Source organism: Gallus gallus, chromosome 1 (genome assembly GCF_016699485.2).
Source record: "Gallus gallus isolate bGalGal1 chromosome 1, bGalGal1.mat.broiler.GRCg7b, whole genome shotgun sequence".
Classification (NCBI taxonomy): Eukaryota; Metazoa; Chordata; class Aves; order Galliformes; family Phasianidae; genus Gallus; species Gallus gallus.
In genome coordinates, this window is record NC_052532.1 from 176,610,104 (window position 1) to 176,632,504 (window position 22,401).

Below are 22,401 nucleotides of genomic sequence, written 5' to 3' on the forward strand. Positions count from 1 at the left end.
GTTTTGACTTTGCAAATCTCAAGTGACTGTAAGTCAGAAAAGAACTGGTTGATGCTATCTATCTGTAGAGACAAAGCTTCTTGTTAGTGACTGTTACAAGCAGTGCATCTAAATAGTATTAAGGAAGGTAATGATGACTGAGTGGGTAAGTAAATGGAGAAAAAACAGAAGAAACTCATTGAATTTGATCTTCTTCAAGTATCAAAAGTACTTTTTAACCAGGGAAAATCTTTCTGTAGGTTAGATAAGACTGTACTTAAATGAAAAAAATTAATTCAGTTATGGATAACAGCTGAATTATAGAAGAAAATCACTTATACTAAAAATTGCTGCATGAGTTCATACTTTCGTATTGTATTTTCTCTACAGACAAATGTGTGTGTGTGTGTGTGTGTGTGTGTGTGTGTGTGTATATAGCTTGTTTTGCTTTCAGGAAACGGGAAGCTTTGATACTATATCTATAATCTTGCAGTGAAAAGTACTCTTACTTTCAGTAGCACTGTCTGTAATTGTTTTGTGCATGATTATGTTCTGTTGGGTGAAGGACAATAACAAACTAACATTGCAGACAAGCAAACTGTTTGTTTTTCTCTTCCATGCTACTGCACCCCTGCCCCTGATTCAACAGGTAGCAGTAGGCGATATTGTGAAGGTCACCAATGGGCAACATCTTCCAGCAGACATGATCATTATATCTTCCAGGTATCCTGTTTGGGTGTGGAAGTATCTGATGAACTGAGGTGCAGAGTTCTAAACTCTGTATTAACTATTAATAAAAACAGACATCAGATGACACTATGTCTTCTCCACATCTTAAAATAAAAGTTCAGCAATGTTAAAGCATGCTTTACTAGGCAATTATTTTTTTAGCATTGCTGATAGGTTCGTAAGAAAGAAGGTTTCTTTAAGACTTAGTATTGTCTTACAATACAAGCACATAATACACATGTAGTATTATGTGCGTGTAGTATACAAAGTAGTATACAAAGTCTGTCACCAAGTTTTGAAGGTGGAAGATGTGTTGCACAAGCTTGATGCAGTCATTTGTTCCTTGACTTTTTGAGGATCCCCTTCATTTAATCAAGGAAGCTTAAGTTTTCTTCCAGTTAATTCCACTGAACTTCCAGCATATTTTCCTGCCACTCAAAGATTTCTTCTAAAGCTTTTCAAATAGTAATTTCAGAAGGCTAGCCCAGATGGCTTTTAAGTAGCTAGCCTGCGGCATAGGTTTTGGGTTTCATTCATGTGCTTGTTGTCATTGGGTTGTTGAACACAAACCTGTGTTGAATTATCTCTAGTATGGCAGCAGCAATAAACTGAGTACCATTCCTTTTGCCTTGTGGGAGACAGCACAACTTTTATGATAAAGTGGAAAATGAAGGCTGGTTGTTAGTTCATAGAAGCATTTCACTGGTACACAAAAATGGGAAGCTCAATCTCTTCAAACCATGTTATGTGATCAAGGATACAGGTACCTTCATCCCATGGTTTAGAATGTTGTATTTTTGAAACAAAACCATTTTTATAATAAGCAGTTTTCAACCTTCACACACAGTTAGTTAGACTGCTCTCAGTAACTTTTTTGTTTCAGTGTTGAGAAATAGTTGTTCTGCTTGAACTTCTTATCATACTATACTAAAAAAACAACCAAAAATCTTTCTGATTTATGCCTTAACTTGCATGGGTCAGCTTTCTGATCTATTATTCTACTAACCTGCTATCACTGCTAATCATGTAACTGAAGAATGAGAGCCAAAATATTTGAATTTTAGGAGAAGCTTTGCTTGAAATAAATAGCATTCACTATGGCAGTTCTGCTATACAATTGGTATTATTTCCATAACTCTTCTGAATGACAATGCTAAGTGTCCTCAGTTCACCAGAAGGCTTTGCATGCTCTGAATGGGTGGGATTTTTTTTTGCTTTGTGTTAATGTGTTAATATTTTGTCTGAACTGATTGTCAGAGTTGAAATAAAGAACTGTTTATCTTCTTCTTTTCTTTGCCTCATAGAAGAAAGGTGACATAAAATGAAGTTTGCATACAGAATAAGTTTTCATGGAGGAAAAATAAAAAGTAATTTGAATCCAAATACAGCCTTGTATGGAAACACTTTTACATTTCTGTGCAAATGTACATTTACAAGGAACTGCATTGTAAGAGTTTTAGGAGTTCTCCCTGAGTTAACAACCTCAGCTGTAGTGGATGAAGTGTTTCTAACAAGTAAAATTGGAGTTGAATTGAAAATACCCTGTGACTTCATTGAGTGTGGGCTCAGTTTGCCCACACAGGAGGAGAGAAAGAACAAATGTTGCACCTTTCTTCTTGAAGAAACAATTAATGGAGAGAAAAATTTATCTTCTTACTGTTATATACCTGCCTGTTTTGTAACAGAGCTTTTCCTAAACAGCGTTTGTTGCTGACTCCTGCTGATTAAGTACATTCGCTGTTTAAGTAATTGTTTATTTTGGAAAGCAAATAGCAACATCTCCAGAGTTGTAAAAGTGATAGACTGGAGACATATGTGATTTAGGTCCAGAGGGGAAACTGATGTTCCCTAACAACCTGAGAAGCCAGCGATGAAAGCAGTTTTGGTGGTGCCATATAGAGCTTTTCAATCTTAAGCAGCATGTCAGGAAGTAATCTCCGATAGAACTATCTTTCTTTATTACAGGTGCTTATGCACAGCTGTTCCATTTAGATACATAGGAAAGGCCATGACTAATTGAAAATGCTTGCATCTATGAGGAAGAATTTTTGCCCTTTTAGATAAGGGCAAAAGCATCTCTAGAAGATGCAAATCACAGCCCTCAGTTTCAATCTCATCAGACTTCCCTGATTCTTTACGAAGTGGGGAGAAGCTGTTTAGCAGTGTCTTCAGATACAGTTGAGCAACTTCTGGGCATACAGGATGGTCCTGTGGATCACAACTTTAGGATGCACAGTTCACAGAGTCAATAGCAGAGAGGATTGCTCTCTTCTTCTAAGTGCATCCTCTTCTTACACTGTTCACTACTTCATCTACACACAGCTCTTGCAACCTCAGGTGATTTTTGTGGACTGCAATGTAAAATATCAACTTCAGGAATCTAAATTAACCATGGTTTATTCTTATTAACCTGATTTAGTCCTGTCTTTTTGTATAGTTAAATGTATGAGAGCATTCAGATTCAAAGGCGTATGTACTTTCAACTGGTTATTTCATAGCTGTGTACCACCTATGTGATTTTCTCTTCAGTTTATTGAAGACATGTATTGTGGACAACTTAATGCAAATGTAGTGTATAAAAAGTAATATGTTTTCAGTATCTAAAATCTTGTTATATTCCTTACAGTGAACCTCAAGCCATGTGCTATATTGAAACAGCTAATCTTGATGGGGAGACGAATCTTAAAATACGACAGGTAAAACAAACTGAATTTTGCCATTTTTTTTCCTCTAGGTGTCTAGTGCTATCTACTAAGCAGACTGTAGGCTGTATGACAACAGTACTAGTACTGTTTAAAAACAAGACAAACAAACAAAATATGCATCTCTTTCCAGGTTACAGTAAGCCTTTTTATTCAACAGATAGAAACCCAAGCAATAATGATTTGTGTACAAGACTAAGGAGCTAATCTGGAGGAAACAGGGAGGGTATAAGCTTACAAAGGTAAACCAAGCAGACCTCGGTAGTATTTTGCTTGAGATGCAGGGAGTGCTTTGACCAGTTTTCCTGCCAGTTATGATGGCATTAACTTTAACCTGACTCATGTGAAACACTTCAAATAGATTTTCACTCTTTCTCACTGAATTGTGCATAGCACTAATACTGATAAAGTGTTGAGGTGTCACTCTTAAATCATAGAATCATAGAATGGCCTGGGTTGAAAAGGACCACAATAATCATCGAGTTTCAACCCCCTGCTATGTGCAGGGTTGCCAACCACCAGACCAGGCTGCCCAGAGCCACATCCAGCCTGGCCTTGAATGCCTCCAGGGATGGGGCATCCACAGCCTCCTTGGGCAACCTGTTCCAGTGTGTTACTACCCCCTGTGTGAAAAACTTCTTCCTAGTATCTGACCTAAACCTCCCTTGTCCCAGTTTAAAACCATTCCCCCTTGTCCTATCACTATTCACCCTTGTAAACAACCGATAATCTATAGATTAAATTATACATATAGATTAAATTATACGTATTAAGTGGGACAAGTCTGCCATGGATTTTCTGGCATATAGTTTGTACTGAGAAATAATTGTAAGTCTTGCATTCATATTTGGAAGATAAAGAACTATAACTAAAAACTAAAATAATGATAAATGGGATCTGTTGGAATAGCTTTTGAAATAATAGACTTTCAGGCAGTGGTGAAGCCTTTTTCGTTTATTTGTGCCTCTTGTTTTCCCTAAACCATGATAAATTTTTGACTAAAGGCAGAGGTTTTATGTAAAAGCACTTCTCAAAAACAACAACTTTCTTTTTTCGGGGGGGGGGGGGGGGGGTGAAACTTTTTTCTTCTAACTTTTCTCTATTTTGGGGGAGGTAGCTAAAATCCTCTGTACTAGAAGTGAAGTAACACCGTTAGTCCTCAAACTGTGGAGGTGAAATTCTAAGCAGTTTATGCCCATTGATGGATGAATTTTTATCAAACATCTTTTTGCTAATGCTAATTTTACTGGGAAACCCAAGCACTTAGTAATTGAGTAAAAAGAGCTTTATCAAGAAGCTGTGTTGGTACACGATGCTTCCAAAGAATAAGCAGGATTCAAGTGCTCAAGTGCTGGTTTTATTATTAAAAACATGAAAAATGCCTGTACTTGTGGTCAGAGCTACAGTTTCTGCTGTCAAATACACCACTCTCTTACTTCTCCCTCTGGAGCGCTCAAAGGAGCTTTTCATTATGCTTCAGTTAATTTGTCCCCTGTTTGCGGTATGTAATGGAGTTTGGTCGGATATTTCTAGTTTTGCTGACAAAATCCCATTCATCATGGTGTTAAGAAACAGTTGAGAATCTTTGCCTTCTTTTCAAGAGAGATACAAAAAATGAGTTTGATTGTATCAGTATTTCAAAATCATGTGTATATGTATAACATATTTAAAAATATATAATATCTATACACTTGCTATTTGCTTGCTACACTTGTGAAAACATGGCTTCCTGTTCTGAGTCAGCCCAGTAGATCAGATCATGCATTCCTGTCAGATTTTATTTGCTTCTGGACACATGCTTAAAATACTGTTAAAAAAGAAACAAATAAACAAAAAAACCAACAAAAAAACAAAAAACAAAAAAACAAACAAACAAAAAAAACCAACCAAAGACTGATGGGGGGGACTTCTCTTAAAAACTTGTTCTGGCTTGTGGTACTGTGGTCAAACTGGCAAAAGAAACTCAAAGGGGATTGCTCTTAACCATGCTGAGGCATTCAGAGTTGAAAAGCAATGGAATATCATGTGTGCAGTCCCTGAGATGGAGTGGCAATATGTTAGATTGTAGCTTCATGTATTGGATTGAAAATTAACCTTGAGTTCAGTCAGGGCATAATGCATGTACTGACCCGTAAGAGTCTACACTTAGGAATGACTACATTTAGCAGCAGTAACACATCAGCAGAGCTGTACTTTGAGAGAAAAGCCAGGCCTGTTTCGGCCGTTTGTCTCCTACTTCATACTGCACGTGTGCAACTTTATGGTCTATGGATGTGAATTTTCTGTGATTCTCTTGGTCACAGAGACTGTGTAGGCTTTCTGGGTAGAGGGATTTAAGGCAGTCTCTGTACGCTGGCTCACATGTGCCTGTAATAGTTAAATATTGCAGGAAAGTTAGGGAATACTCATCTGAAAATAAAAACACAAGATGAGGAAAAAAGCCAACAAAACACTCAAGCAAATTTGTAATTATAAAATATTAGAAGAAAATAACTTTTCCTATCTTCTTGCCTTCTAACAGCAGTTTTTGACAAGAATCTCCTTTGGTTTGATCTCTGCAGGGACTGTCTCTAACTGCTAGTCTCCAGTCAAGAGAAGAATTGATGAAAGTATCTGGAAGGATAGAGTGTGAAGGACCAAACCGTCATCTCTATGACTTCACTGGAACCTTACGCTTAGATGGTCAAAGGTATCAGCTTGACAACAGTCATAAACTCCTTTGGTTATGACAAATACTTCCTGCATGCTTTTCCTCTGCAACACTGATGATATATCTCTTTTAGGTGATGTAGTGGAAAAGGATAACAACGAACAGCTGTGAATTGACATTTGCTAGTATAGGATGATGTAGTTTTGCCTTTCTGTGGAGTCTTCTGTTTGCTAGGGGAGGCATGGCTTCTCTGAAATCATAGTTGTTCTTTACCTAAAGTGACACTTGGGAAGGAGCAAAGGAAATGGCTTTATTTTTAGGATTGTCTTGCAACAGGAGATGTGCAGAGGAAACTGGAAAACTTTGTCTTCCAATGGGAGCTAAAGGCTGAAGCAAGCTCAGTTCCACACTGGAAAATGATTCCAGAATCTGGAGTTTCTGTCAATATGACTTGGATCTCTTGCAGCTCCTGAAAGGAAAGAACTGAGAAAATAGATTTTAGGACTATAAATAATAGAACTTGGAGTGTCAGCAGGAGTGTATGGGTTTCATCTTACTGTAGTTGTTTCCTTGCACTAAAACTGTACTACTTGAGTGACTAGGCAGAATAGTGACAGATGCAAGAAGAGTAAAAGATCACTTGCATATTACTTGAAAAATCACATGGGTAATGCAACTCTTCCAAAATGCTTCTTTAATGACATGTATATAGTTACAGTGTGCTTTCAGTGTATGGTCTGTTTGCAAGTGTGATGCTTCTCTGTCTTGGATATGATAGAGAATGTATTAGCCAAAGTGAAGCAGAAAGCTGCTGCAGGTTCTCAAGTGCTGAGAAACTAGAGGAGCTCCCTAAAATCAACTTCTTCCTGCTGTGCTTAGCACAGATTAGGCCTTTCAACAGAGGAATGAAACCTGTATATTGTGTGTATAATTATAAGACGGTGGATAACATAAGTTGATTAAAATACTTCCTTTTTTTTTTCTTGACCTGGGAGGAAGCTAAAGCTGAAAGGAGAAGTATTTTCCTAAATTGTTATTGAGAATTGAGAGATGCTTGCTTGCTTCTTGCTTTGCAGCCCAGTTCCAGTTGGTCCAGACCAGATCTTGCTAAGAGGTGCACAACTGAGAAACACTCAGTGGGTCTTGGGTATTGTTGTGTATACAGGATTTGATACAAAACTCATGCAGGTAAGTCTTTAAAGATTTGGGGTGTGTTCTTTTCTGTGTTCTACTTGAGTTCATGAAACGGTTTGACTCATTATAACTGTTTAAGTAGAAGCATAAGGAGTACAAGGATACTACTGTACATAAAGTTCTACATGTACAAAAACTAATGGAGGTGTATGTCTTAAAATACTTGATATGCAACCAAAATTATTTGTATTTTATTTTTTTAATTGTCTATTGGCTATGCAGCATTTAAAATCTGAGCTTTAGCAGCTGAAGAGATGATAATGACTGCCTACTATTTTAACACTTGAAGATAGACAGGTTAAGACTACAGTTTTTTTCTTTGTCTTAGTGGCAGGGAGTGCTTGGAGTGCTTTTTCTGCTCACTTTTACTGATGGTCAATTGAAGCAATGGACAGCTAGGAGAATCTATGAGATATTTTGTACTGCGTGTTTTTCTTCCTCCAATCTTTTGTCAGTTTAGCTGTTGTATGGAGCCCTGGCTACTATTCTGACCTTTCTTGTCTTTGCATACAAAATTGATCTACATAGAACTGAAGTATTAAGTTCTATAACTGACATTAAAAATAAAGAATGAATTTGCCTCTGCAACTATCTGTATAAGCCATTACCTGATTCTTTCTGTTGCTGTTCAGAATTCAACCAAAGCACCTCTGAAGAGATCAAATGTGGAGAAAGTAACCAACATGCAGATCCTGGTTTTGTTCTGTATTCTCTTGGTGATGGCCCTTGTGAGTTCTGTAGGTGCCTTATTATGGAACAGAACACATGGCGAAGTTGTGTGGTACCTTGGCTCCAACAGTGAGTATGCTGGCTGTGTGCTGGGATGTGTCAGACTGTATGGGCATCCAGGGTCTTAACTCTGCCAAATGAATTGATAGAAACGGAGAAAGAAAGAAACATAAGAAACAGTGCCTGTTACTAACTTTTGATGTTTTGTTTTGTTTTTGTTTTTGTTTTTTTGTGTAGAGGCTGGCTTAAGTTAACTGGCCAGTGAGGCTAGTGTTAATAAAATGTTTTAAAGGTTAGGTAAATATCTCTGGGCTTCCACTTAGGGAACAGGAAAGAAACAGAAGAGAGGCAAGAGTGATGTTTGGTGTACATGTTTGCTGTTCACCTGTGTGGAGATGGTATGCATCCACATTTCCACAGGATTTTTTTTGAAGTGCATCGTGTACTGTTGCCACGTGTATCATAAATTGATTGCACCTGACTGTGAGATGGAAGGTATCCGTCTTGATGGGACTGACTTCAGCTTTTTGCTTCTATCTATATGGAAGAAAAGGATTTGTCTTGATGCATTTTTCTTCCCTGTTTTTCTACATGCTAGTCTTTTGTAGAGCACTCAAGTGAATGCTAAATCTTGTGATTTTTGTGCTCGTGATTTTGGTGATGTTTGAGTTGCTTTGGCTTCTGATATCTGTTATTTGTAATGAAAAAACTGATTGGTTAGTATGCTTAAAGGGTTTTTTGATTTCATCTGTACCCCTTGAATTTATTAGCTCAGATATAAAAAAAAAAATGGACCTCTTGCAAACACTTAGGAATTAAATGCATCACTGCCTGTTAGACGTCTGTTTTGGGGGTTATGTTATCTGGTTATTAAGTGTATTGTTAAAATCATCTTGAGATGCAGATCTGAAAATGATTTCACTGCAAATTGTCTCTCTGCTCATGATGGTACAAACAGATGGCAAAAGATATCTTCAGCACTTCTACAACAAAATGCAATTATGATAGTAATTGATGGGGGAAAAAAGCTTTTATAGGAAGAACATGGAAGTGCCTCAGGCTTGACTCTAATTTATGGTAGTTAGTGTCTTCTAGTAGCAATATTGGCAGTTCTCAAATTATATTTTGCACCCTCCACCTTGCTTTTTAATCAGGAAGTTTAAATTCATGCCCTCAGATGACAGGAAGGAAAGATGAGTGAAACAAACTTGTGAGCTTGAGCTAACATGGAACAGGTGCAACCTGTAATAAACAAGGATGAGATGGTAGTCTTTATAGGTGCTTTCCTGGAAATGAACACACAATTTCCATCACTTCTGCAATCATTACACATGGAAATACTTTCATCAGGTTAGATTTGGATTTTTCTTTAGATGTCTGATTTCTGTAAAGATTTTACTAGAAAAAACTTTTTTTTTCCAGTAAAGTATACTTTTATTATTCATGTTTATTGATAAGAGGTATGAAACTCACATGTTCAGACTTGGAGGTAACTGAGTCCAAACTGCAACTCTTTGGCTTCTATCTCCTCCTAGTTTGCTCCTCTGCCTGCATTTCAGGTTACTTAGTGGGGGGGGGGGGGCGGCTGTGACCCCACTGTACTGGGCTCTGATGTTCAAAGTGCCTCCTAAGCTTCAATAACAGTGCAAAATGCAAACATAGAGACTGTGTCTATTGCAAAGAGGCTGTGGTCAGCACCATGGAGAAGAGAGGATTTGTTATCCTATGTCTTTCCTGAACCACTTCTGTTCTGTCTGCTGTTCATAAATGCTTTTCCTTCCCTTTAGGAGCAGTTGCACTATTTGGGCAGCTTGCCCAACATTGTCTCTGTTACTAACAGCTCTTCTGCCTAAGCAGGATTCAATTAGTTTGTCCTCTGGATGTCTGTGTCATCTTGATTGTTCATATTTCTTTAGAATGAAGGACTTCTCAAGTGTGCCAACGCTGGCAGCTTTTAGAACAAATTTTGTTCTTTGTTTTTAATTCCACTGAGACATACAGGATAGTTTCTGAAGGGTAAAGCTATGTTCTGAGTGGTATTGGTGGCTCTTAATTGGAGTAGTCGACACATTGGATTAATCTCTAATTTTGGGTTACAGTGTGGAACATCATACATCTCACCATCTGTTCAGCAAAATATTCTCAGAATGTGTTCTTATCTTTAATACATAGCCTCAGCAGTTTTATTCTTCACCTGGCATAGCGTGCTCTATCTCCAGGCATGTGTTCTGTGGGTGTTTTTATATATGTAATATTCAAATCAGTATTAAAAGGACCCTTATACTAAGCTAACACACTTATTATTTACTTTAGTGCTACTAAAAATGATCAGGCGAACTACAGAAAGAGGGTTGTCCCTATTCCGTGCCACTCAGATTTCTGCCTTATGTATGATTGTCTTTTGTTTTTCCGTCCACAGAAATGCTGTCTGTCAACTTTGGGTACAATCTGCTGACATTTATTATCTTGTACAACAACCTTATTCCAATCAGTCTTTTGGTGACGTTAGAAGTTGTCAAATTCACTCAAGCTCTTTTTATAAATTGGGTAAGTAACAAGAGTTAATGCGTTGCAATCACTTTTGCAAAATGACATAAAGAACCGGAAATCTTTACCAGAATTTCTGGTTTTGAGGACAAGACAAAATTGAGAGGATTAATTTTGTGTTAGTACTGTGTTCCACAAAAAATGAAAAGATTCTGTTGTAGAGAGCTCTATTGTATAAATGATTGCTTTCATGTATTTTAGGTTTTGAGGATGAGGGAAGCCTTTAAGCTGAATTACTCATGGTACCCTATAGCTTCTCTCAGCCACAGCAGACAGAAAGACTAGACTTGTTTGGGTGAGGTGTTGTTTTTTTTTTTTTTTTTTTTGGGTGGGGGATTGTTTTTTTTCTTTTTCTTTTTTTCTTTTAAATCTTGAGGTTGGCATTCAGATCCACTCTGATATGAGTCATGATATTTATGATATTTCTCTAAAGACATGAGTTGGTGGTACCTTATGCTACAAAATGGTTGTACCTTTATTCAGGCAAGCTTTGACTTCAGTGTGTATTTCTTCAGTTATGTACTGGAAAAGCTCACATCTCTTGAGCTGAACATCAACAAGTAGAAGAGAGATATTCTTTGTCTTGGTATGTGTTAACCCTTGAATTTCCAGTAAAGATATAGCGATTCTTCTAAAATACAAGAAGATTGGAGACTTTAGTGTTCAATTTGCCTTGTATACATCTAATTTTGCTCTCATTTCAGGACATGGATATGTATTATCCTGAAACAGACACACCTGCAATGGCTAGAACCTCAAATCTTAATGAGGAACTTGGGCAGGTAAGCAAAAACTTTCTGAAGTGTAATGTTTGTTGTATAGTCTGGGGAGATGGAAGGTGTGAAAGAATGCTGCACAAATGTGCTTTATTCTTTTGCATTGTGGCTTGCTTAATGCAACTTCTTCACTTTCATTAGTTCACGTCTTGCCAATATGACGCATAATAGGGTTAGATTTAAGTTCATACAAGGAGTTTTAAGCCTGAGAATTGAGTCTGTATTTCCTACCTTCTCTTGGAACTGACTTTGTCTTTGAGGTATGTGTGCTTGTGACTGTCTGTACCAGAACAGGATATACAGTACTAAGCTTGGCTGAAGAGCAGCCCCAAACAGCCTTCCATAGTCATTCGTGTTTCTGACTGCCACACAAGAAATGGAAGTAAAAAAAAGATGCAGTGTTATTCCTAGCTTAGATTGTGACATGCTTTTCCGTATTCCCTTAATAATAATTGTATATTCACTTGTGGTTGTAAGATATCTGTTACAAACACCATGCAGCTCTGCAAGTGAGGTTGTCAGAATGGAAGGGCTTCTCACAACAAGGCTTCTGGAGATCTCAACTTTGCCACAGAAACTGTGTAGTACCATTGAGAAATCCTAGTTTTTGTTCCTTGGCCAGTAAAATCATAAGTATGTAACTAAACCACATGAACTTCATAGTTCCTGTGAACTGAATCTTGGAGATGATGTCTGTGTATGTACAATACATAATCTTTGTGTGCTGCTCAGCAGAATGACTGTCAATATCTTTTGAGCTTTTCCTTAGAATTGCTAAAATACATTTTGTATTTGTGTTACTTTGTTGAGAAGTTTCTACAATAATTTGGCCTCCTACAAATGTTACGTAGCTTAATGTAACTTGTTGGCTCTTATGACGCTTTTCTAAAAGTAGCTTAGTATCCATGCAACTAAGCTGTATTTTCATATTTTTCAGTGGAATTACTTGATCACAGGTGTTTTTAGCTTTGTTATATGTCAGAATTGTTAGCAACTTGAAGTCTCTGAGATTTTTGTGTAAGTACTTTGACTTCTGACTTGCTCAGGCTCCACTTCCAATACTGTATTCGGAGATTATTTAATGCATTGCTAAAATGAACTGAATTGAATTGCAGATCTTGATGAAAAACTTTCTGCAAATCAAGAAAAATACTGGTCTTTAAATGGATGGACTTCTATGGTAGTACCATCCTTTCCAAATGGTTGCTGGTTTACAATCTTATCTGATTCAGAAATAAAACACTGTGGCATTGAGCTCTCAACTATTTTTTTATCTGTTGCAGCTTATGGAAGGTGGGAACCTTGAGTCTGTTTATGCTTCAGATTCTTCAGGAACCTTTACTTTAATTTCCTGTCTTGCTATATGATGTTAATACAACTGAAAGTTTCAGTGAACACTGCGTTAGCAGAAGCCAGTATAACTGGAGCTGTGGCAATTAATACCTACTACTTGATCCTTGCTGCATTTACGGATAAATAAGACATAATACCATTAAAGAGTTTTCCTGATTGTTTTCCTTTAGCTTTAATATGACAAACCAAGCTGTAATAAACCTGCATTGTGATATTTCTGGGTCCTAGGTCTCTTCCTGAATTTTCCTTAAACTTCATCTGTTTTCCATTTATTTCGGTCTTGTTACTTTGCAAGTTAAAATTAAACTTTTTTTTCTTCCAGGTAAAGTACCTGTTTTCAGATAAAACAGGTACTCTAACATGTAATATCATGAACTTCAAGAAATGTAGTATTGCTGGAGTGACATATGGGTAGGTATGACTTTTTAGAAACTCTGTGCATGATAATATAGATGCTTTTAGATCAGAATACCATTAGAACGTTTTGCTCAGTGTATATTGTAATGTATTTTATCACAGTTAATAGGTTTCATTTTCATGTCCTGTGACACAAACCTGGAGAATACTTTGCATGAAAAGAGTAATAATCTTATCTGCTTCCTAACTGCCTGCTTGTGACTTAAATTAAAACAGAAGTGCTAAGTACCCTCTGGCCCTTTGCAGAGGGAAGGCGACATGCTTAAAGGCAGAAATCTATTTTGATTCAATGACTCCCTCTAATAATGAGAATTTCACTGCAGTCAAATAATTGTAATTGTGGTCAGAAGACAAGAGTTAAATCTTCCTTCTACAGGAGAGATACCCACTTAACTATTTTTGCTCTGTTTTTATCAAAAGGATCTCTTGGAATCACTCTAGTATTTTGTAGCGCTTGGCTTTTTGAGTCTCAGATGCTGTATCTTTGGTCTTTGCTAATTTTTAAAGACTACTCTTAAGGTTTCCATGCAAAATAGCCTTTGAATTTCATGGTAGCTAATTTAGATACTTCAAAAGACAGATAATGTTATTCAAACCTTTGAAAAGCTGAATCTGTGATTCCAGTGTGTACTTGTATGTGCGATGGCACGTTGATCTCTGCCTTCTACCTATTTTCTAGTTTGCAAAGTGGAATAAATGCTTCATGGGTTTGTTATTTTTCTTCCCCATCTTATCTCTCAGTCATTTTCCGGAGTTGGAAAGAGAACGTTCGTCAGAAGACTTCAGGTAAATGTATTCCAAGGCGTTTGTATTCTGTGTAGCAGAGTGGGCGCAACCTGTATAAAACAGACTGCTTTCAAATTTGAAACTGAAAGAAGCGCAAGGGAACGATGTGTTTGGATGTAGGCTCCTGTTTGAAAAGCATTTTGGGCTGGTGGGTGGTGCTGAAGCTTTTTCCACAGCGGGAAGATGATGGAGGCTGGAGGGTGAACAATAGGCAGTGTCTGCACTGGTATGGATGCCTGCTAATGCAGTGCTCATTTATAACTGTCAACAACAAAGTAACAAGCTAAGAGTAACTTTTACTTTCAGTCTCCAGAGATAAGTGTGCTGCTTTTCCTCCACTTCACTAAGCTCAAAGTTGACAAGAAGCAAAGTAATTTCTTAATTGAAATGTTATGTTTTACTTGGTAAGGTGGAAGGGTGCTAGATGTGTCAGTGTCATAGAATGGAGTGAAAACCTGGAAGGAAGTCATCCACAGGAGAGGTGTAAATGAGGCACATTCAGGTTAACAGGAAGTGGGAAAGAGCCAGACAGGGCTGATGTGGCTTTGAATGTCAGATATGGGTAAGAAGTGAGTTCCCACTAAAGAAACAGGTAGACACCGACTGCTATTAGGAAACTACTTCCTTGTGAGCTGAGTTAAGCTTTTCCAGTGCTTCTAATCTCTGTGATTACTTCTAGGAAGAAGTTGATATGAGAGGCTGCTACTTCTGCTGAGATGGAATTTCTGTTAGATGCTTCTCTCCCTTTGTGTTGTTGCTTCCTTCATTGACAATTTTTTGGTTTTTTTTTGTCCGTCAGTCAGCTCTGTAGAAGAATTTCTTCCAGATACTAATTTGGCCTACATAGGCTCAGAGTCCTCCAGGAGTCAACTGAAAGCAGAATTCGCTGACTTAAGAGAGGAAACTTGAAATCAATGTATTTTAAGAACACTTAAAAGCTGTTTCTGCTACGCCTGTCCTGGGAGGTGTTCTGACACTTGAATGTTGAAATACACTTCCAGGCATACCTCTTTAGGCTTCTTACTGGTGTGGTGAAGAGAGTGTTAATTATTTTCAGCATTTTGTGTATTAGTCATATGATCTTTTCACAGTACTTGCTAAGGCAGTAGGATTTTATTTTTGTTCTTTCTTTCCAACAAAATGGATGAAGTAATAAAAAGAGATGAAGTGATAAGAATGGCAATATTGTGACTGTTATATTTGTCTTGTCTTGCTCTGCAGCCAGCTACCTCCTCCTACCAGTGAATCGTGTGAATTTGATGACCCAAGACTGCTGCAAAACATTGAAAATGACCATGTAAGTCTACTTTGTTAATGTCACGTGTCTCTTAAATGCCCTATTTTCTAGGCCAGTCTGAAATTGAATGCTAAACAAATCTGCTTCTGTGATCGGGATTGCTCTACAGGTTTGTCATAAAACAGATGAAAGCACAGAGAGAAATAGGAAACAAATTGGCTTCCTCCTACCTCTTCCTGTTAAAATACCTTTTATTTTTTTATTTCTAGTTATAATTCAGGGCATTACAAGGTGGTTGTGTTGAGACCTGCTTAAAATGCTGCAAATGATGGAGATTCTATAAAGGACGTAGCAGATTAGGACTTAATTGCAAGCCTAATCTTACAGTGACTGAGAGCGATGGGTAGTTGGTGTGTAATTGGTTATGTCCCAAGGGGACCTACTCCTTAGAACAGTCACTTCTCTTCTTATTTAGAAACTATGTAGCTATAAAAAGAAGAAGAAATCACTTGCAAAAAAGGAGAGAGAAAATAAGAAAGTATGACCCTTCTATTCTGCAGAAGCTGTCCCACAGTATGGGATGTGGATATTGGCAAGCACAAACTGAAATAACAAACTTGGTTAGCAGACTGTTCCTTACATTCTAATTTCTGTAACGTGGCTGGCTAAGTTTAGTATGAGCATCTAAAATGAAGTTACAGTGTGCTGTTTTTCTGTTGCAAAGCTTTGCTTTCTGCTTTGCTTTACAGTATTAATAACTTGAAATGCACCACAGTGCAAATAGCTGAAGGATTATTTAATTACTGTGCATTGCATTAAATTCCTCAAGGTGATGGGGCCTGAAGACAGCTCCTGTTATCCTTCTTTGGATAATATACTGGCTTCCTGTGTGGCTTTGGCAGTCAACTGCAGTAGAAAGACCTACAGCCAGGATGAGGGTTACCTCCTGTTCCTGTGTTCTATTTATCATAGAATCATAAAATCATAGAATGGTTTAGGTTGGAAGGAACCTTTAAGATCATCTAGTTCCCTCCCCAGCTTTCCTGTAGGCTCCCTTCAGGTAGTGGAAGGCTGCTGTAAGGTCCTCCTGGAACCTTCTCTTCTCCAGGCTGAAGAGCCCCAGCTCTCTCAGCCTGTCCTTGCAGGGAAGATGCTCCAGCCCTCTGATCACGTTCATGGCCCTCCTATGGACCTGCACCAACAGCTCCATGTCCTTCTTGTGTTTGAGGGCTCCAGAACTGGACGCAGTACTCCAGGTGGGGTCTCACAAGAGCTGAGTATAGAGGGGCAGAATCACCTCCCTTGACCTGCTGGTCAGGCTTCTCTTGATGGATCCCAGGATACAGTTGGCTTTCTGGGCTGTGAACACACACTGCCAGCTTGCATTGAGTCTTTCATTGACACCCCCAAATCCTTCTCCTCAGAGCTGTTCTCAAGCCATTCTCCACTCAACCAGTATCTCTGCTTGAGATTGCCCCAACTAAGGAGCATGACCTTGCACTTGGCCTTGTTGAACTTGCACTTGAGGTTGGCACGGGCCCACATCTCAAGCCTGTCCATGTCCCTCTGGATGGCATCCCACATTATTAATATGCAGTTTCAGTTATGGTTTATGTTAGTGGCTGGCTCCAAAGTGGTATTTGCTGCACTAAAGGCTACTGATTTATGTGCAGACTATAGCTAATATGTGTTTGGGCTCTTACTCACTCTGTTGTTCTTAGGGGTCTTTAGATGTGATTTTCTGTTTCCATATGCTAACCAGAAGAGGTGTACATTAGATGGATTGAGAGTTTCTCATCTACCCTTGAGGTGGCTCTTTAACCTTAGGATATCTCTGTTTTTTTTTTAATCTCCTCAGGATAGAGCTTCTGCTTTGTGGGATAGATGGAATATTCACTGCTCACAAATAGGTATAGATAGTATCCACAGGTGTCACGGTAAAGACAGCTCAGATAGAAACTTCTGTTCATCACGTTCAGCTCTTATGTACTCAAGCTGCCTTTTAGCTGGCAACTTGAGTGCAGGTACGTACTGTTATTGCACTGTTAGAGTGAACTCGCTGTGTTAACTCAGCTATCAGACAAGCAGTGGGGAAATTTCCACGGGACGATACTTCAGATGGGCCTTATGTAGGCCAAAGATGCCTTTTGAAGCCTGACTGTACTGCAGGGATGGATGCTACCCATGGAGAGGCGATGATTTAGTATAAGACTTTAAGAAGATCTCTCTCTCAAACTGCATCAATGAGGTGAGGACTGGATTACAGGACAGAGGGAGAGTGAAAAGTTGCCTTTTTCTAACCCTCAGCTTTAGACCTGTTGTTCAGGTGCATAAATTGTCTCCATTTATGTGGATCTCTTCAGTGTCTTAATTTTCATAGCTTGTTGATGCATGCAGATGTCACTCACATATGTATGACATTCTCCACCTCATTTAGAGAACTGAGGTGATGAAATGGGACTTAAAGCACCAGCAGCCTTGTGGGGTCAGATACTGCTGTACTCAGCCAGGCAGTGAATTCCCTTTCAGCATTTGCCTTTTTGCAGCTGGAGCTATTTTTTTACAGCTGGAGCTGAGTGTGATATCTTCTACGAACACTCAGTAACGGCCCACTGCTTTGGTTGTGAAAATTGTATTGCTTTTTTTTTTTTCAATCCACTTACATTTGTTACATTTAGGGCTGTCTCAACACCAAGTAATTTTCTTTCCAAGTTGAAAATTAAAAAAAATATAGTATGCAGGTGGCTCCAAAGGTAATGCCTCCTGTTTATGTCCATGGAAACTACAATAGGTAGAGCACAATAACACTATTTGATAGAGCAGATTCTCAGCTTCAAAGCACTGTTTTTCAATATAATCACACCATTAGCCAATTTGTGCAGATCATCTGACTAAGACACTCTTCATTTTCTGGTGTGACAGTTGTGCATGGCTGTCTGGAACATGGCTTGTCTTTCAGGTTGCTGTCACCACTGCTGAAATGCACCACCCACTGCCTCACTGTGCTCACACACACAGTGTGGTCTCCATAAATGTTCAGCAAGTGTCGATGAATGTCAGTGGGTACAACTTTTTCCACATGGAGATGTTCATTGATTCATATGCACTTCCATGTCACAATTAGTCAGTTGACAAGAAATACTTCTACTCTTTTGCTTTTTCTCATGCTGCATATGGGACTGGGACATGTTTCTTCTACTCAAGTACAATCATTCAATCATTGGTTATTTTTCAGTGGTTTTGACTAGATAAACTTGTATTTAATTCACTTGGTATTCCAGTGCCCCTTAATGTGTTCCTGAGTGAGTTCCTGAAACACTCCAGCCTTACCAGCTTCCCTGTTCTGGAGGTGACCAGTGTGACTGGATCCTCAGCTATTCTCCACATAGTTTAATGAGCAAAACAGTAGGAATTTTTGTATCTTTTTGAGATAATGAGTTATAATTCTCTCTGGTAGTGAAATGGGTAAGTATTTTACTATCTGTCATTGACAGAATGGGCAGCATTTATTCAAAGTAGTAAGGTCAAGTTGTTAAATTGTGCTTTAGTGTTCTGTTGGTGACTTTTGGACCAGTTGCTCAGAAATCTATCAGTCTAGCTTATCTGGAAACATAATAGAGACACTGATCTGATACTGCTGGAAGTGAATGAAGAAGTTACATTTAACTTAACTCTACATGTAACCTCCTTGTAACTTCAGGCTGTGAGTATCTAGCTAAAGTAATGCAGTTTCTTCAGAGTGAGTGACTCCTAACTGCACGTGCGTCATGCAGATATATAGCTCTGCAGAGAGGGTTTTTCTCCAAAAGACCAAGTTTCAGCTCAGTGTTTATTTCCCCTGAGTAACAGAGAACATGTATACAAAGGGATGAGAAGTTCTAATAACGGTTTTCTGACCAGTGCTCTGTGTTGTGCTTGATAATGGTTAATGTTGTGCCTTCTAGATAAGGCAAAAAAAGGCTTATCTATTTGTATTGTAGATAGTGCTTTGTAGATAACAATTCAGAGACTGCTTCCAGAAATGAGACTGTCTCAACGTGTCTGTAGCTCTTACTTTAGAGACACAGTGTGAATTAAGTTTAGCCAGAGGGATATATCGCTGATGGAGTGGTTACACATCTGGTATTCCACACTGACCTTATTGTGAGTGTTAAATTGCAGGGAAACTTTCAATGCCAAGGTATAGACCCTTACTGAACTACAACCTTCTTACAAAACAGCTGCTTCAAGAAAGATGCTGAGCAACAGAATAGAGCAGAAGCTAGGACACCCTGACCAGGGTAAGAGATTAACCCAGAGAGCTTGAGCAATATCCACCGTGATCAAACATGAACAATGTGCGCTTTTGCGAAGGAATACGCAAGGGAAAGGCTGCTAAATGCATGTAAATACATAATAGAATTTATGCTTGCTAGCACAGCATAATAGGTGTCATAAATCAGGAATTGGGGCTTAGTAACCTTTAGATATTTTCTGATACGGGTTTGTTCTTAAATATGGCTTTCATAAGTAGTAAGGGAAGGAAAAATACAAAGCAGGGTAAGGAATGCCTGGCATAGGATGAAACAGCTATACCAGCTTCAAGAAATACTGCCCGTCTGTATCCATAGAAACGTACAAAATGATCCTAAAAACAATAGGTTGGTGGTAGACCTCGTATGGAAAATTGGATTAACAAATGCATCGCATAATTGTAAGCCTGGAGTACTTAGTCAATAGGAAACAGGCAAGTAAAAACCTGTGATGGGAGAAAAAGGCATAATGAGAAGTGTTTCACTGATCAAGTGCACAATTTCTCCCTTGCCATAAAGAGGTGTGCGCTCACCATTGCAAGAACCAATAAAAACTTTGCTGCTTCACTGAGATCTGTGCCTGATCGGAAATTATTGAAGCTGGGTGTTTCTCGTATTATCCAGAGAGATGCAATAGCTTTGACCCAGAGCTGTTGGCACCCAGAGAGAGGAGTGGGGGAAGAAGGGACTTGGAATGAGAGCTTTGTTCCTTCAGCAGATTTAGGAGGAAGGAAAGAATGGAATTGGGAAAATGTAGAGCTGAGTGTAAAATAAAACTTAGGAGGAATGCCTCACAGAGGCCATCAGTAAGAATGTGAGTACCAAAATGGCTGAGATTTGCTTTAAATAGAGGAAAACAAGTAATGAAGCAGGATCATTTAACCTGTGGTGCTTCCATCTTATGCTGGGATTAAACATTATGTGATGCAGAGGATATATTACCACAAAAGCCATTAGTGAGACTGAGCTGTTCATGGCTCTGAAGTACACATTCAAACGTTCTGTCCTGATTCATGCCAGTGCAATAAATAGTATATTGCTGTTGGAACAATATAGAAAGGAAACAAATGACAGCTGTGTGGAAGAGCTGACCTGATAAGCTAAGCTGGGCTTCTGTCTGGTGATTGGCTGCTGTAGGTTTGGAAGATTGCCATGAAGTCCATTGTGAGATGTGAAAATACCAAGGCAGCAGCAAATTACCCTGCTGGATTGTAAGCATAAATAAATAAATACGTACACACACACATATACGTACACACACACACACACATATATATATATATATATATGATTATGAATGATTAAAATCAGTGATATTACCTGAGACAGGTTTTTTTTCTAGCTGATAGATAGTATTAAAGCATGCAAAGAGGCTAGGTGATAAAGCTGTGAGAAAAAGACACTGAAGGTCTGCAGCAGTGGGTGCTGATTTGAGAGTCTGTCAGGCTGTGCATTTTTGAGAGGTAGAGATATCTTTCATGGCTTTCACTGGGAATAATGGAGCAGCAATAACCTCTTGAACAGTACTTTGCTGTGAACTTACAATTTCTCACGCTACTCCTTTGTTATGTGGAATCTGTTCGTTTTCTTGAATACAGCCTCTGTTCTCTGCATGTCAAATGCAACAGTGGTTATTTTAGTGGCACGTGACCATGCAGCTCAGAAATTTCTATGCAAAGATAAAGGTCTGTGTGAAACACTGATGTAGCATGTGGTAGGTGGAGAAGTATGAAGATGTCTGAGAGCCACCTGTGGATGCTGCTTCTCTAACTCAGAGAAGGTGCATTTTAAATTTCTCTTTCTGATAGAGGCATCTTTAATGTCTCTGGTTAGTGGTTAAAGGATGTTGTTTAACAAGTGTGGTGTGTTTCACGTTTTAGTCCTGCATTTCTGAGAAAAATACTTAGAATGCAGAGAATTTTTAGTGGCACGTAGCTTTCACTTGAAAAGTGCTCATTTGAATGTAGCCTTTGAGTTCTGTTGTGAAACATTCTAGTGTACGCTGGGAGAATAGACATTGTAGAAGCATCTGCTATTTGACTGTTTTAAAAAGCCTTTGGATCCTGTTTTACTGGATGATTTTACAAGATTTCCGTAGATAAAAATCAGGCTTTGTTTTATAAGGTTGGTGTTTTTCTCCATCTGATTTTCCTTGTAATATTACAGTAGTATTTCTTTTGACCTGATGCACTGATAGCTCATGTAATACTTTTGATTTCATAGTGGCTCTGAGAGAAAGTATAAAAGAAGCTATCCTAATGAGAATTTTGGAAACAAGGTGGGTTTTTTTCCATATACCAAAGCTCATGAAAGTTTGCAAGCTGAACCACAAAGGATGACTTCAGTGATTTTCTGCTAAAATGACTCTGTCACTGTACAAATGGCTGCTGGGATGTAGGGTTTCAATGCAACAACTGTGGGTAGTATGGTCAGAGTGTGATGAAGTGAGATGATTTCAGCCAAGTGTCCTAGTAAAGGAGTGAACAGCCTATGATGTTCATATGCCTGGTTTTGATCTGGGCTGTTGAGTACCATTCCTGACTGCTGTGAGACTGAAAACATTGGGCAAGAGAGGAGGGGTAGAAAGGAGGAAAGAGTGGGATAGGGGGCTCTGCTTCAAATCACTATAGCAATAATTGCCGAGTTTGCTGATGGGTGGTGTGTAAATGTTACGACATCTTCAGTGTTGTGGATGTACCTGTTGACTATGCAGTCTGAATGGTGTATTGTATTTTCTGTTGTCGTCACGCTGAACTTGTAGAGACTGTTGGTGAAATTTCTGCTTGGCTGGATGATGATGTGTTCCCGGTTACTTTTGCTTGTTAATTAGCAGCTACCCGCTCTGCATGTTCTTCACTCAGAGTGCAGTGGCAATGAGTTGAATTCTGGTGTGGTTACTTTCAATCTATTTTAAGCTGTTGTGAAAGCGACTGAAGCAGTAGATCTTGTTGCTTAATTATAAGTATATTATGGCAAACACCTTTTGCCTGTGTGAAGCTTGGGGTGCTAC

The 22,401-nt window shown here is 38.6% G+C and overlaps 1 protein-coding gene across 3 annotated transcripts in view; it reads left to right on the top strand.

Annotated features, from left to right (window-relative positions):
- The window catches only part of ATP8A2 (ATPase phospholipid transporting 8A2), a 315,266-nt gene that overhangs the window by 53,988 nt on the left and 238,877 nt on the right, over positions 1-22,401 (top strand). For 2 of the 3 annotated variants that reach the window (XM_025146849.3, XM_004938791.5), the window contains 10 exons: positions 629-702; positions 3,335-3,404; positions 5,972-6,099; positions 7,137-7,248; positions 7,887-8,052; positions 10,403-10,530; positions 11,235-11,312; positions 12,982-13,070; positions 13,818-13,862; positions 15,084-15,159. In XM_025146849.3, coding sequence (XP_025002617.2) covers positions 629-702; positions 3,335-3,404; positions 5,972-6,099; positions 7,137-7,248; positions 7,887-8,052; positions 10,403-10,530; positions 11,235-11,312; positions 12,982-13,070; positions 13,818-13,862; positions 15,084-15,159 — 966 coding nt within the window. The remainder of the gene's footprint in view (positions 1-628; positions 703-3,334; positions 3,405-5,971; positions 6,100-7,136; positions 7,249-7,886; positions 8,053-10,402; positions 10,531-11,234; positions 11,313-12,981; positions 13,071-13,817; positions 13,863-15,083; positions 15,160-22,401) is intronic. The other variant, XM_025146850.2, reaches the window with a different exon arrangement.